Source organism: Papaver somniferum, chromosome 2 (genome assembly GCF_003573695.1).
Source record: "Papaver somniferum cultivar HN1 chromosome 2, ASM357369v1, whole genome shotgun sequence".
NCBI lineage: Eukaryota > Viridiplantae > Streptophyta > Magnoliopsida > Ranunculales > Papaveraceae > Papaver > Papaver somniferum.
The window spans coordinates 117,237,067-117,254,322 of NC_039359.1; the positions used below are offsets into that span (position 1 = coordinate 117,237,067).

General features: G+C 35.7%; 1 protein-coding gene across 1 annotated transcript; it reads right to left on the reverse strand.

Annotated features, from left to right (window-relative positions):
- Positions 1 to 659: 659 nt before the first annotated feature.
- LOC113351824 lies at positions 660 to 9,801 on the reverse strand. The gene is made up of 8 exons (XM_026595750.1): positions 9,786 to 9,801; positions 9,495 to 9,639; positions 7,893 to 8,091; positions 6,507 to 7,329; positions 6,241 to 6,369; positions 5,862 to 5,960; positions 5,561 to 5,633; positions 660 to 967 (listed from the first exon to the last, which is right to left on the reverse strand). Exons 2-8 carry the CDS (start codon positions 9,520 to 9,522, stop codon positions 660 to 662), a joined length of 1,659 nt encoding a protein of 552 aa, XP_026451535.1. The 5' UTR covers positions 9,523 to 9,639; positions 9,786 to 9,801.
- Between the last annotated feature and the right edge of the window lie 7,455 nt (positions 9,802 to 17,256).

Here is a 17,256-nt window from a genome sequence, read left to right on the forward strand (position 1 = left end):
GCAGCAAATTGACCATTTAGCTGTCTTTAACGGATAAACTAACATATTGGGGCATTTAAAATTTATTTCATAACGTCTGGGGCATTTAAAAAGGTGACACCCCATTTTGGGGCATTTTGCCTCTTTGCCCTATAAAAATTCCTATTAGCACTTCCATATTGTTCTTTGGCAATAAGATTTCTAAAAATCAGTTCAGTAGAATCAGAAATTTTTATCCATGGAATTTGTAATGTGTTTCCAGAGAATTTGATTTCAAAAAAACTTCGATCTGCAGAACCTCTTTCAAAATAAACCCCATAACTTCTAAGTTGGGTAGCTTTTGGAATACCTTGCAAATCTTTACGGTCAACTGTAGGTTTGAAAAGTACAGATTTCACCTTTGACCACCAGGATTTCTATTGAACATCTTCAGTTTCATTGTTGAGTCGTAAAGACTTAGCCAAGAGATCCAGTAAGTCATCTGGTGGACCACCTCCATTCAATTGAAGAATTGTTGATGAATCTCTTTGAAACCTGCAATGCACCAACATATCTAAACAAATCTCAGTTAGGGTTTTCCCATCTTCCCTTGTTGTTGTCAACTGAAAAAGACCTTCAAGAATGAAAAAAGGAATTTGGTTTTCAGCCATTAATACATCCCAAAAGCTCTTTTCCCTCTCCTACACCATTTGGTATAAATGACGATCATCTGCTTTGGCTGAAATTATTTGCAAGAATTCCAACAAGAACAATCCATCAATGACAATAAATTTTATAAACTCTTCATCTTCAAAAGCAAACTGATCTGAATAACATTCTTTAATCTTCTCCAGATTATCTTGAACGTATTTGATACACTCATGAAACACCCCAACTCTGTCTTTCCTTTGCTTCTCAACTGTTCTCTTAATAATCAACTTTCCATAATTTCTTTTACTTTTTTCTTTTTTCTTCAATTTCTCATCACCATGAGGTATCAGACCTATAGCTACACACTCAGGATCATAAAACCTACTTGAAGCATGAAACTTCTCATGTAATGTGTGAATGATAATCTTTGAATGAGATTGAAGAAAATCTTCAACATCATCAGGGTTTGATATAAATATCTTGATATTACACTTTCCATGTTAATGGTTATTTCACCTTCACCTGTATTTTCCATGTTAATGGCTGTGATTTCTTTCTGAGAAGATTGATAAGGAAAGGGAATAAACTTTCTTTTTTTTTCTTTCTAAAATTTGAAGGAAGGAAAGTGAAGAGATAAACTTTGGTGAGAGAGCAGGTAAAAGAAACAGAGAGATGAACTACTCCCTTCGATACTTTTTAATAGGCCAGTTTCTATAAATAAATATTTCAAAAAAATAGGCCAGTTTCCTAATTGGGAAAGTCAAATGTTACTTTAATTTTTTGGACCACTTTGCTTTTAACTTCTTTTGATGACAAGTGTTATGTGAACCATTTCACTTATTTCTTTGGCCGACAAGTGTCATGGGGACCATTTCACTTCACTTCTTTTATAGAAACTGGCCTATTAAAAAATAAGTATCTTATAAACTGGTAAGTAATTTGTCTTCTTCTGTTTGTTTTCTGAGTTTCTTACTTTGGTCTTGGTTGGGTTGTTGTGAGTCACGAAATGAAACTCATATAGGTTCAATGCCAATCAATCAAATTCAGTCACACGAAAACTGGAAGTACTTTTAAAAGAAGAAAAAAAATGATGCAATGGACATGGTAACGGATAGTTGAAGAAAGAGCATGAACCAGACAAGAGACTAGGTTGGTACTGTCCAGGCCATGCGCTATAAGTAGAATTCAGAAAGCATTGACTTTGGATCATAAATCTTATAGCAGCAGAGTCATAACGGTAATAGGTATTGATGTTGATCTTTGAATTGGTGAGGCAAATGGCATATGAACAAATCGGCATATTGAAACTGGTAGTTTGTAATAAAATTGAAAACTGTAAGCTGTTCCACAATGACATTTATGCATTTGTGCCTTTGGTTTGGTTTTGGATTTTTTTTCGGTACTTACTATGCAGTATTAAGTCTGTTCTTTTTGGTTAAGTGGCAATGCTAATCTTTACATCGAAGTCTGTTCATTTTTGTTGACTGGTTATCTATGAATACCATAATGCAGTATTAAGTCCCTTCTGTACACTATTAGGTTGATAACTGATTAACTAATCTCTGGAGCAAAATAAAAATAACAATATTAATCTCTTTGTTTTTATTGTTGTGGTGGTTGTGGTTAATCAGATTACTTTTGAGATTAATTACTAAGTTAGTATTCATTATGAAGATGATTTTCTCCATTCCTTTGGCTTTGGGTATGGCTTAGATATGAATTTCAACTATTTTTACTGATGCAGCAATTCTAATCTCTGGTGTGATGTAAAAAAGTAGTATGTTTTTTCTTTTTACTGGTCCCTAAATCTTTCAAATGAATGAACAATTTTAGTACTATGAGACAACATATCTGCATACTTCTTAGAGCTTTCTCTGATATAAACCTAGTTCAGGCAAACAAGGATCAGTATTTTTTGGGGTCAACTTTAAAGACAAACTAACAACAGGCCAAGGAGCAATGCACAGCTAGTTTTTGTCACTGGAATGAGAGGTCAAACAACTGTGTTAGGAGTGCTAGCTAGAGTAACACGTGATGGTTTCGAATCCTACTTCATGCCAAAATCCTTTCACTGAACTGGAATGGAAACCTTGTTTGAGAATCAAAAGTAAGCTCTGCAGATTTCCAAGAAAACTTTTGAACCAAAAGGCAGACGTACGGAGTAGAGATGTCGACTCTTCTCTTTTAGAGCTTCAAGAGAAGAGTGTAGGAGTATGGACTATATAGTTGACCATGAGTAGTTGTACAGCCTTTTCTTGTCAATTCATTTAAAATTACTATATTTTTGTTTATTACTAATATCTTTCTCATGTCTTTATCTTTCCAGATGGTGCCATTCATAGCATATCATGCCATGCATCCAAATCTTAACGATGGAAATCAAGCCATCAAGGAGAGGTATTGTGTGAATTCTGATTATTTTTTTTATATGTAATAGACGAAAGAAGAAATACTAATACAGTTGCTCAAAAATGAAAACCAAGTCTCACGTATGCGTTACATTCTTTTCGTGAACCTCTTGAAAAAAAAAAGAAAACACATTAAAATCAAAATTGAAACCCACATTTTTTATGGGATTTTCAACCATCTTGTTGTACTCTTAGTTGGCCAACTTTGAATCCTAGTTCTTCATGAAGATCCACACATGCATCTATTTGGTGGTTCCACACAACGGTTCGATTCCAACAGTCGAATTGACCAATCTCTGGGGGAAGTGTAGCAGGATCGCCTTTGTTGCAACCAATGTCAGATTTCTGCTCTTGTCCGGTGATACCCTCGACCCACACCCCTCTCTGTTCTGTTTCTTGTCTTCCATCAACGAAATGTCACTGCCAAATACACTTGGCGCAATCCCATCTCATCCAAACCAAAAATAACCAGTACCATATACAGTCTAGTAATCCCCAGCTATTCATCAGCAAAAGACAAACAAATTTGTGTATTGAGGTTTTCCAAGAGGACAACCCCCAGAACTCCGTTGTTTTAGTTTTTTTCCAAGTATACGTTTTGGAACGTTACTTTGTACATCAAATACCTCCTTTTTGTGCATGTGTTTTTGGATGGTATGACTATGCAGTAATAAGTCTCTTCTTTTTGGTTTAAGTGAGATTTGGGAATGCTAATCTTTACATCAAATACCTCCTTTCTTTTTGTTGACTGATTATCTATGAATACCACAATGCAGTAATAAGTCTCTTCTTTACTTATATGAGCGAAGCGCAGAATGGTACAACACCCAACTGTGCTATACAACGGTCTATTTCCAACGGTCTTTTCTCTGTCACACCCCATTATAATCTAGATGGTGGGATGGTAACAAAATTTATATTCTATGTGCTCTAATTCAGTTCCTTCTGGTCTCATCAGTAGGCTGCTTCAGTCTAAACACTACTCGTACCTATTTGTTTGGATGCTTACTATTGAGGAAAAGCGAGCAAGGGCTATGACAACTGCAAAAGTCACAGTCTTTACTTGATCGGTTAAGGAAACTAGTATCTCTATGGAAAGTCGTAATCACTTGGTTTGCAACGAGATTAACTTATGGAATGTCACTCACTCTTTCTCAGATTATTTTCAAAAACTTTATCCCTCTCAAGAAAGGTCAATGTCCTAAAGCATCTTCAAGCCCCTTTGACTACACCCTCACGAGACGGATCTTTTGGATTTTTGAGGTTATCTACGGATTGAACACCTCATGCACACCCGTGCTTACGTTGTCCTTCTCAAAAATCTGTCCCCAAGGGAAACCTGGAAAGCTTGCCACGGCCCACAATATAACACATGTGGCATTCGAATCACAGTGTGCACGAGCTTTCGTCCCATTATCCTGACAAGCCCACCAACGATAAAGCAATAGTTAACCTCGAAACCTATTTTGAGGCGTACTCATTTTTTTTTGTGAGGCATACTCATCCATTATATTATCTAGGATGAATTTATAAGGGGTGTCTAAAGGTAGTGTAATTACCTATATATCTCTAAATAATTTCAATTTGTCATAGTTCCCTTATCCTCAAAAACCTAAAATTAAAAATCAAAATAAACTTTAAACTTAAACATCTAGGACTCCAATTCAATAAAGAAATTAATCAAACAAAGGAAAAACGAATCGAAGTGAGCGATGTTGGAATGCGAAATCCAAATCTCAATTGCTCTTAGATGTATTTTAGAATGTATGCGTAACAAACCCATCTTGTTTTTGATTGATTTTATTTTGTTTGATCGGTAGAATATGATTTCAAAGATGAAATTAGGGTTTTCAGAAGATCAGTTCGGCTGATCTTGCAGTATAAATTTTGAGCCGAACTTAGTGTATGATTTTGAGAAACACTATGTTCGGCTAATGCGATTTTACAATATTTTCAGCCGAACCTCAATTTTCCAGCGAACCTCAATTTTTCAAGCCGAACCTAGTGGATGATTCAGTTTCTGAGTGAAGTTCGGCTCAAAAGTTATCAGCCGAACTGTTCATCTGGTCAGCAGATCTGGGTTTTAAAAATTCAATGTTTTGGCATATTCAACTTATAAAAGGAAATTAAACCTCGATAGAAGTTTACCCCTGATTTGAATCACACATTTTGGTCACTTCTAATCACTAAAATCTCAAAAGTCAAAACCCGAGCTTTTTTTCTTCACTTCTTCTTCTTCCTCTCAAAAATCCCAACTCTCTCACATAAATTTGATTTTTCTACTAATTCATCACTAATAATTTAATGTTTAATCAATCCTTAAAATTCATAATTAATCAATTTTAATCATAATCATTTACGCTAATTATATAAGGGTAGTTATGCCATTATCAAAAATGGTGGATGAGGGGTGATGTTGTTTTTTATTTAGTGACCCTATTTTGGCATTATCTAGTATGCCTCAAAAAAATCTAGTATGCCTCAAAATAGGTTTCTTAACCTCAGGATCATGGTAAAACAGCACACAAGATGAGAACAAGTACCAGGTCGCGACTGACAGACTCCATGATAAGTTACAGTTATAGTACTAGATGTATTTAGAGCATTGACAATGAACTGCAATCACCACAAGGAAATCATACTTCAGCATTAAGAGAGAAACATATTCAGCTCCCCTCCTACCAGTCCCATTTTCGTCAAAGCTCAAAACTGAAAAATAAACTGCCAAGCTAACACTTCTCACACTCCACAACCCAGGTGGAGCCAATCTGAACTTACACCTTAACTATCCTACCCACAGGAACATTTTAAGAATCATTTCAACTCTCTCTAGAAAAGTAACACAGGTGCACGTGGTGGATAGTGCAGAAATAAACCCGTTCTTAAAAGGCGTCTGACAGAACTTCTTATACTATTAGCAAGACGCATCACAAGAGAAAAATCCTGAAAGCATTACAAATTTACATCACCAGCTGAACTGACCCCTGTAATCAGTTGCGACAATACCTGTCTAAACAAATACGGACCAAGTTCCAGAAATGTGGTCAAACCAATTCCCGTGATCCTTACGAAACAACAACGCCACAAGACCAAGGAAAATCCTAAGTTGCAGATACAAAAACACATGGTGAAGTATGGCTAAGGTATCACACGTAATAATTGTAAGAACTCAAGTCAACTGACTACATTAAATTTGGCAATATAAACTTAAGCTTCACTATACAATGGACTTCACAGACTCAGACAAAGCAGTATAAAGCACAATCGCGTATGGATGGAAAATGCAACAGATACTGCACAAAATCAGGGAACTTCCTTCCCAGACAAAAAACTTCACAGAACTCAGCCTCAACTAAAGAAGCATAAAACGATTAGCACTAAAAACAGCAGAACCTACACAAAATTAGAGGACTTCCAAAAAACCACTCCTGGTAGTTTAAGGTTAAGTATGCACGAAGATTTCCAACCCAAAGCCATGCAATTTCAGACCATCTTCTGCTGCTTATCAAGATAATACAACATTCTATGCAACCACTCTGATCTTGAAACACTGTAATGATGAAGTTCTTCAAGATGCATTATATAACCAGTAAGATTTCTTTCTTTGGCTTCTATCATGCATCTATCGAATCCAGTTCTCAGAGTTTCGTGAACAACCCGGCCAACATGGTAGCCTGTTCTCCCGAACATTTTCTCGGTGTCTGCAAAATACTCATAAAAGATCCAATAACATTTATCAGAAACCTTCGGAGCATATGGTGAATCAAAATACCTAGAGTTACTTGGCCTATTCACTTTCGCAAGAGGACAACCAACATCAAATAGAACTCGGTATTGAGGTTGAGATGGCATTTGCTGAACTTGGAGCCTAGGAGGATTATAAACATGAAGTAGAGTAGGATTATGAGCATGTGGTCGGACCGCTTGATTTTGGGGAAGTGCAGAAATATGACTAGGCTCAAATGGAGGTGGGTTTTGAACATCTTGTTGTGTTATTTGAATCTGGTATGGTGCAGTGTGAATATAATCAAGATCAGTCTTCTTAAATTGAAACTTGAAAGTACTGAATTTTCCTAAAGGCAATGGCTCATTACATCTTGGCCCAGATCCTCTCTTGTTCTTGTAACCTGGATAGTCTTCTTTTCTGAATTCAACTCTCCCAACTAATGCCAGATTGTGTTTCCAAGCAAGATCTTCAAGGTTCCAGCCATCATATAGTGGTGCTGTCTTGTGGCTAATGTGAACTTCACCAGAGGGTCTAAGCATATGGCTTGCATTCCTGAAAAAACCCTGCACTAAAGCTTTGTGCATCCTATGTCAAAGAAAATTGGTAAGAATATGAAAGAATCTAAAGAACCCTATGAAGTGATAGGGAGATGAAACAAAAATTTAAGTAACAAAAGAACCATAACAAGTGAAGCGTCAAAAGCTCGAATTTTTAGATACCTTTTATTAGAATTTTACGTAAAATGAACATTTTTAAATACCGAGGGGTCACATAATGTTTTAGGATATCTTTCCTGAAGGGTCAAATGTTCAAAGTTTTGGACACCTTATACTAAATTTATAATATTATTCGTACAGAGGAGCGTTTACAATTACTCTGAGACTGATTTTTGATATGATGCTATATTGTATATGGTTTAGTTATCCTTTGCACTCACCTCCCATTTACAACTAATTCCAAGAAAAAATACATTTTACAAATAGACAAGACTCCAGAAATTTCTGCATCCAATATAACATCAGAACGCGCTTACATAGCAATGTGCGCATAGAGGAAAGGAAGGCAGGACATATATCACTAGAAGTATTGCATGATGCAGAAATGAGAGAGTATACAGAAATTAAAAATATCAGAAAAAGAAAACTTACTTGATCAGGTGAACTTGATTTTCCTTTCTATGGAATCCGGCATGTGGAAAGTTATAAATAATTCGATCAAATTTCCGCCTTTGTAAGTCGGGATAAAGTTTCATTTTGGTGGCATCCACACCATGCATAATTGTTGCTCCAAGTTTTAGTAAACTCTCCAAATTTGATTTTGCGTCCTGGTAATTCTTCATCACCACATCTGGCTCATGATTACATAGTTAGTATTTTAAAGTCCGCAAAAGTTGAAAAATAGAATGACAACATGTCCAGTTTCTTTTTTTTCTCTTGTGATGTAAAATATAAAGACCAGCCATATTTAAAGTTTAAACTTAGGAAAAGCTAGGAGATATTTCCCGTTTCATAAGAGAAATGAATTACTGTCATTGGCATTCACGCAAGACAGCCATCTTTACAGAAGTTAGAAGATACTTCCTGAAGACAATGAATTCCTATCATTCTCAAAAGACAATCATCTCATTGATCAAAAAACAAACAAACAAGATAATCATCTTACAAGGGCTAGAAGATACTTTCCTATATCCTAGGAAGATATGACTTCCTGGGACCAATGCCACACATGTGTAACCTATTTTACTGTGACTATAAAATTATACAGAATATTTCAAAGCCATTGCCTATTATAGGACCAATTCTATACATGGGAGTTGCTTCAAATTTCTCTAAGCTCTCTAAATTTGATTCCACTCTATTATACTTTTTAATCTCGTACCGATTTTCAGATGATCAGTATCTATTGTGCTTCTAATACAATGTATTCAAGAAATGTTCAACAATACGTTAACATATAAATAGGCATGGTTCATAATGTTTGATCAGTTGGCTGTCGCGCGTTGTGACTTCCTAGGGCTGTGAAACTTAATAGCCCCAAAGTCCCCAACACTGCAAGATAACCTTGAGATTGGGATCCAAACCACACAAAAGTTTGTAAATGAAGTGATACACTAAGCTCTACACACTTGAACCACATGGAGATTAATATATTAGCTAATTGGATGTGAGCACAGTTTCAGCACCATTCTAAACATCTAATCCTAGGATTTGATCGTTTGCTGATGATCTAGTTAAGACCTAAATGAAAAATATCCACTTGCAGTAATACATTTACCTCCAATGGACCACCAAACATTTGGCATTCTGAGTAGAGAAGACACATGGAAGGTTAACAAGTTCTGTACTTTACGTGTCAATAAATTAGTTTTAACTTGTAAAAGTACATTCCTAAGAAGTAACCCACAAAACATGATTTTCAAGACATACTAACCTCCAAGATCAGATTAAAAGAGACAAAAAGGAGCTGAGAAGGCAAAACAAAAGCAACATTTTCACATACTAGTAAATTAAGGATTACCAGTAGCTTAAATGGCAACAGTTCAACAAACATTAGAGAAGGTATAGGCCTCAGTACAGGATTATTTGACCTACTTTCCTCTTTCATTTGGTACCAAAAATACAAATCCCTAGAAATTGCAAAAGTGCAACTTTACTTTATGCAACAGTAAGGTTTTAAGAGGTAGTAGTACTACTATTGAGTCAAATAGAAGCATTAAAACAGAAACAAAGAATAAGGTGAAGAGTTATTACCATACTGATCAAGTGATGTAGCCACCATATTTGATGCAGAACCAAATGCTTCAGCCAAACATAACGAAAATGTAAAATCACCATCACCCACTAAAAGGATTTGATGCAACGATGAGTAATGTTGAATCCATTTCTCACTTTCATCCTGTTAATACAAAACAAAACAAAAAAATAAAAAAAGTGTAAGAAAATCAAAACAGAAAAGAAAAAAATACCATAGAGGCTGTAAAAACAGACACTGATGAAAACCCACTTTGATATTTTGATGTGGAAGAGAGGGAAAAAGTTTACCCCTGTTACGGCTCTAGTTTCTTCTTCATGAGTGTTTTTTTACAGATGAGGCTTCCTTGAGAAGAAAGGAAGGCGTAAAGAAGTTTTGCTACAGCTTTGGACTTCGTGTACAAGGAAATGTATGTGACTAACAGTGTACCACCGCGACGATTATTAGGGGCAAAAATTGGGGGCATGAAGTAAATTGTGGATTATTCACTGGACCCATCCAAATGATTTTTGTTTTTTCTAAGAAGGCTATTATTGGGACGTCACACTCCAATAGAGGGGTTTCACTTGGATTCTTAATGTCTAAAAAAGTGGTTATGGGATACCCTAACACATATACAAAATGTCTAGATTATCCTTTAACTAGAAGTGATTTTACGTCCAGGTTCGGATTAATTCCAACCGTAGAATTTTATTTGCATGTAATTTTACGTCCAGGTTTGGATTAGTTCCAACCGTACAAGCTCATTTTACGTCCAGATTTCTTTTAATTTTAACCGTACAATCCGATTTTACGTCCAGTTTTCTTTTAATTCCAACCGTAGAAGTGATTTTACGTCCAGGTTTGGATTAATTCCAACCGTAGAATTTTATTTGCATGTAGTTTTACGTTCAAGTTTGAATTAGTTCCAACCGTAGAATCTCATTTTACGTCCAGGTTCCTTTTAATTCCAACAGTAGAATCTGATTTTATGTCCAGTTTTCTTTTAATTCCAACCGTAGAAGTATTTTACGTCCAGATTTGGAATATTTCCAACCGTAGAAGTGATTTTACGTCTAGATTTGGATTATTTCCAGCCGTAGAAGTTTATTTTACGGGCAATTTTTCTTCCCACAAAAACTTTGTCCCAGAATTCACCAAGTATACAACAAAATTCATTAATTTAATTTTTATTTAATTAAATTAAATTAAAATTAACTAAATAATGGTTGTTTAGTCATTACAAAATTATTTGAGATAAGGGGTTTTTGATATTACTTATGGGTGACCCGTTTTTGTCCTATTAGGTGACGCCTCTCTAATGGAATGTGACGTCCCAATAATAGCCTTCTTTTTAATGGAAAAGGTGGCTTATACTAATTAAGCAATGCAGGGCAATAGATTTATTATTGTTATAGGGCTTATGCCCATGGACATGCGATCCATTAGATGAATAGGTCTTCCCTTTCATGTATATAAGAGAACATTATATGTATGTAATGGATTGAAGCCTCTTTATCAATTCCAAGTTCTTCTCCTTCTCTATCTCTTATTTTCCCTATTATTTCCACTACAAAACGTTATCAGCACGAGCTCTACCCTGCGGCAATGGATTTTGATTTCTTTTCTTTTGGGTTGCTATCAAATACACAGCGTTGGAATCAAATAAGATAAGTTGGATTCCTTTTTGATTTCAGCATATACATTGGGTATATTAAATCAGTGGCGAAAATTAATTTGATCAGAAATTAGGGATTACTTTGATTAAGTATTTACAATCAGGAATCATTTTTGATTATTATTTTTATTTTCATAGGTATGTACTAATCAAAATAATTAGGTTAGAGTTACTTTGATTATTTTTAGTACTGCATATGTAGGTACTAATCAGGGATTGCTTTGATTTAATTTAGGATTGCTTTGATTTAATTTAATCGTTTGTATGTATTTTGGTAATCTGCTCGCGGATCTGGAGAATCTCTGAAAAGAGGAAGAACAGAAAATTTGTTCGCCTTCCATAGAAGTCTGTTCGCATGTCCGTCCCCGTTCCAGCAGCTGTCCTAAAGAATCCCCCCTGAGTTGGTCCGACCCGGATCCTGTCCCTGAGTTGGTCCGACCCGGATCCTGTCCCTGAGTTGGTCCGATCCGGTTCCTGTTGTTGTTCCCATTTCTCATGAATTGTGTCCTGTTCCGACTTTGGTTTCGGGACGTGCGCGAACAGAACTGTCCCGGTTTCGTGTATATACAGAGGGAACCAAATTTTGAGGTATGTAACTATAACGCGAGTTTTTATATGCCAGGCTTATTTACTTGTTAGGCTTATTTAATTGTTTTTAGAATATGTCTAGTTTTGTATATTTTTGTCTTAAAATAAGTCAACAACATATAAACGGTCAATTTAAATTATTTTTATTGATCCCAATCATTAAGAATTTTGGTCTTAATGTTATTTGCTCTCTTGAATATGATATTAGCTATAGTTGAATGATGTCTTTTGTTCAGTTGGTTGTACCAACTCGATTATAATGTATTCATTTGAGGTTTAAAAGTACTTGAGAACCATCGTTGCATCCATGATATTTTCTCCCTAAATTTGAATGTTCTGTGGGATGTAATCCACTTGCTCGACTGTTAGTTTCAAAAGATACGTTGAAAATAAAATTACATGTATTCTATTTTTTGTGGAAGAACTCACACAAAGTGATATGAGTCAGAAAATTTTCATTTCTCTACTTCATCCATCATACTAACGAACCAGTATATGTTGAAGTATGACAGCAGGTTAACTATCGTTAGTAATATATTCAACCTAAAGTAAGTGGTTGACATGTGTAGTGAGGCTTTCTTGGCCCGTTGAGATAAAGAAATTTCTCGAAAATTGAAAATGTAGTAACAAGGGTTGGACGTAATGACTCATATAAAGCATGAGAAAGGGGACACATATATCATGGGATGAAGTTAAAAATGTAATTTTAGCTTCCATCATAAATGCAAGAGTTGGAAATGTACCTAGTTATAGGTGTTGGTATATACAATGTAATGTGTGTAACATAGTAGCAACCGATTTTCACATCAACTTTAATGGCAACAAGAACTTTGTTGGGCCAATTGACTATCTTATTCAATTGAACAAAGACGTCACAAAACCTCTATGTGTACCGAGAGATAATCACACTTTGTTAAATTCCAAAGAAACCCATGCAAATGGATATCATGTGGAACCTGACTGTGATGATAATGTAATTGATTGCATCTTTTATAGTCACTAATGTATTTGGAAGGAAACATACTTTAGAGAGACTAATGAGTCAATTTAGTGAAATGTAAATCACTATAGTATTAATTTGGATTATTGAATCCATATTGACTCCGACGATGAAATGTTGGAAGTTGACTCATTGATATGGGACATATATTAAGGATCCACGTACATTCCAAGATATGGCTAATATCTTATATATTTATTAATTTTAGTATTTTAATTATTAGGATAATTACATTCTTATTTAGATTTATCTTGTTTTATGAGAATAATATATTCTCCTAGGTTAGTTTGGTAACATTTGGATTTCCAGATTTAGATGTTTGAGGCTATAAATAGCCTATTTCCATATCTTCGTAATTTAGTTTGGATTAGCTCGTTTAATGAAAATACCATTTGGTTAAAAACATATTCTCTTTGAGAGATTGATCATCATTGATCGTTTATCGTTACTTTGCTCCTGGATTGGAGTTGTTTCATCGTTATTGAGTCATGTTTACCGGAGTGGATTCTCCGCGTGTCTATTGTTTTCAAATCGTTTCCGATGTGCCGTATCAGGTGCTATCAGAGCAGGCTTTTCCTGTGATGTTCATCTGTGGGTTCTCAATCTAGAAGAACCGGAGTCCCGTGACATCTAGATTTTTATCAAAAAAAAAAAAATTGTGCATTGATCGTCAAGATTGAAACTTCTGTTTGGGTACGTATATTATTCTTCATCTATTGTCATCTACGAAAACCTTTGTTTTTGTTTGATTACTTGGAGAAAAAGTTGAAGAAAGAGTTCTGTTCGGTAGATACCAAAGGTTGTGGGTTTCACTTTTATTACTCGTTCTTACAAACTAAGCCCATGAACTATTTTACTCTACTGTTCCTAATTTGCAAAGCCCATTTAAATTTAATGGCATATTGTTCCATCAAGGGATAGTTTTCAAACCTTCCAATCAGTACGTAGCCGGCAAAGTTTATTTATTTGCAAGATGCAGATTCAAACCTATACTTTTCGTGGGCGATACATACTAGAAAGCGAACTTTGGGATTTTGTTATCGATGGTAGTTGTGAACAAATCTGGTGTCCATAAAAATGGTTGAATCTTTGGGGTTAGAGATGGATTGGTATCCTGTCCCGGATCAGATTAAATGGCTCAACAACAAAGATAGCGTAACTACTTGTTTGGGGTTTGCAAAATTCCTATAGAAATCGGTAAGTGTTTTCTGACACAATATTTTTGAAGTAGTTGATATTGACGCATGTGATGTTGTGTTGGGTGCTCCGTGGTGTTTGAAGTTCGAGCAACTTGTTGTGATAACATTTGTGAATTCGTATGGGATACAACCAAAATCAAGCTAATGCCGGGTAAACGGCCCATGAAAGATGCAAAGGATGAAAATATGTCATAAAAAGTCGACGAAGAGGGCTTGCCGGATCAGTTAACTAAAGAGAAGGGGGCTACTATCACCAAAGCTTCATATGAAGGTTCATTGGCTATGTTGTGTACACCAACTTTGATGGGATGTCGACAAGACAAAGCTTGGAAGCTTTCGTGGAAATTTTTGTATTGTAATGGTGGGAACAAGCGACATTGGATAATGAGATCTTGTATGCATAAAATGAAGATCGTGAGGCTGGAGTTATTTTCTGAATGGTTAGTGATTCTGATGCATAACTCAAGGTCAAGTTGTATTACTAGTGGCAGTTCCAAATTTATTTCCTCGATTTGTCATTTTGTTTGTAAACTCGAGGCGAGTTTTGTCGCAGTATGGGAGCCTGATATGGGACATATATTGAGGATCCACGTACATTCCAAGATATGGCTAATATCTTATATATTTATTAATTTTAGTATTTTAATTATAAGGATAATTACATTCTTATTTAGATTTATCTTGTTTTATGAGAATAATATATTCTCCTAGGTTAGTTTGGTAACATTTGGATTTTCAGATTTAGATGTTTGAGGCTATAAATAGCCTATTTCCTTATCTTTGTAATTTAGCTTAGATTAGCTCGTTTAATGAAAATACCATTTGGTTAAAACCTATTCTCTTTGAGAGATTGATCATCATTGATCGTTTATCGTTACTTTGCTCCTGGATTGGAGTTGTTTCATCGTTATTGGGTCATGTTTACCGGAGTGGATTCTCCGCGGTCTATTGTTTTCAAATCGTTTCCGCTGTGCCGTATCACTCATACAAACACTTGAAACCATACAGGCATTTTGGTTGTGAGATGTGTTCGTTTGAAAGGACTCATACGTACATCGTTGTGTTTGAGTGGACGAGACAACAGGAAAAGATTGACAGAATGCGAAAGTAAGTAACGACATATCTCTCAATAAGTGTTTTCTAAGTACCAGATGCACAACCCCCTCCTCCCTCCCATTATGCTTTTAAGTAAAAGAGCATATCACTCATTTTACAAAGTCTTCAGCAAAACATGATCGAGACCATCCTAAGATGCAAATGGTAAACAACCCATATTACAAGATAACAAGGTGAAGTTTAGAAAAATATTCATGCAGAATGCGGACCATTAAAGTGACTTATGGCTCTGGTGAATGTTTTGACATTTTGGAATAGTTATAGTTCCCAAGAAATTTGCGTTTAAAAACTCCTAGCACATATTAAGAATACAATGTGCAAAGGTTCACCACCCTTATTAATGCTAGAGAATTTACATCAAAAGGACTTGATGAATATTGCATGTTTAATAGGATCAATATAGAGCATCTTATACCCAATGGTCTCGCAGAGGCTACTATCAAAGGTTACAGATGGTGCCTAAGGAATAGGTTATGCGTACCAAACTATCTTTTATTGCTTTGGGGATATGCAATTTACACGCATCTTACTTAATTCGTTTTTAGAACCCAATATTAGTCAACCTTTTCTGCGTACCAGTTGGTAACTGGATTTAATCCTGACATTCGTGTCCTTACGCATTTTTGGTTGCACTATATATGTGCCATTACGACTCCACATCGTACTATGATGAGTCTTCACAACTGTTAAGTAGTTATGTTGGAAATGAGTTCCCAACAATTATCCGCATTTTAAAACTTTTGGCAGGAGATCTATTACCGCTAGATTTACGGGTTATCACTTTAATGAGACAGTCTTCCCGTCGTTGGGGGAGATAATAAAAGGTATTTTCTAAGGGAACGACAAGAATTGTCGTGGTGTATTCTCACTGTGTCTCATATTGATTCTTGTACTCCACAAATGTAAATGTGAAGTGATAAAGAATATTTGATTTTCAGAATGTACATTGATGTTGTTAAAGTGATGAGACCACACATACCAGCTGCAAACCTACCTGCAAAGTTATAAATCCTCAATACGGGATATACACCATAGACTGTGTTGCAACTACACTCAGTGGAAGTGTGGTTGAGGTCGTGGCCCCGTAAAGGAAGTTGGAGAGACCACTTGGTTCGATCAATCCTCACCTAGAAAGGAAGTAGGTGAGTAAGGAACAACTTATTATATCATCAGAAATCATCTCATAAGATTGTTTCTGAATATGTCCATGAATCAAACTGGAGGACGCTACGAAGTTTTAAATGATTCTAGAGAACAATGAAATCTTGACAGATTATGAGAATGCATATGAGTCAATGGAAGAATCATGCGTGCACAATGATGATATAATCCATAAATAATTGCTCCAGAAGTAGCGCACAATGAGATCGAACCATGCTTTATTTCGATTAATTTCAAATAAATAGCATATTTGGCCCACGCAATCCAGGCAGAACTTAGTTCTTTGACAAATATACGGGTATTTGGTATGGTAGTGCTAACCAACCTAGTGTAAAGCATGTGGGACATATGTGGTTATTTGTCACTAAGTGTAATGAGAAGAATGAGGTCAAAAAGTATAAAGAATCACCTTGTGGCGTGAGGTTTCTCACAAACCCCTGGATCGCTTACTCTTTTGAACATCATAATGTTCAGTTAATTAGTTTACTTGGTAGTTTCAAAAGAACTTGAAACATAATAGATATGGTTATATCTCTGGACTACACCATTTTTTTCCGATTCGAAACGGTTATTGAGCGTTACGAATCGGGGTTGTAACGGTTTCTGACCGTTACAAAAAGGGGTGCTACAATTTTTTCGCAACGGCCCAGCAGCCATTACGAATGTTTTTTGTAACGGCCCTTGTAACGGCTTAAAGCCGTTACTACGTGTCACTGTCGTAACATGCGCGAGCCGTTACAAGTTTATTTAGTAACAGGACGTTGTAACAAGTTAAAGCCGTTACGAATTTTTTTGTAACTATAAAAAAATTACTGCCGGTCAACCTTGACCTGGTCAAAATCAGTCAGCAATGACTAATTTTGACCAGATCAAGGTTGACCGGCAGCTCATTCTCGGCCGGAATACGCTGGAATTCCAAATAACCACCTGCATACACCTTTCATTTGTCCTTCACAATCAACAATATTTTCTTCAATCAAATTCATCTTCATTCAATCAATTCTTATCACATTCAAATTGATTCATACACAAAAGAACTT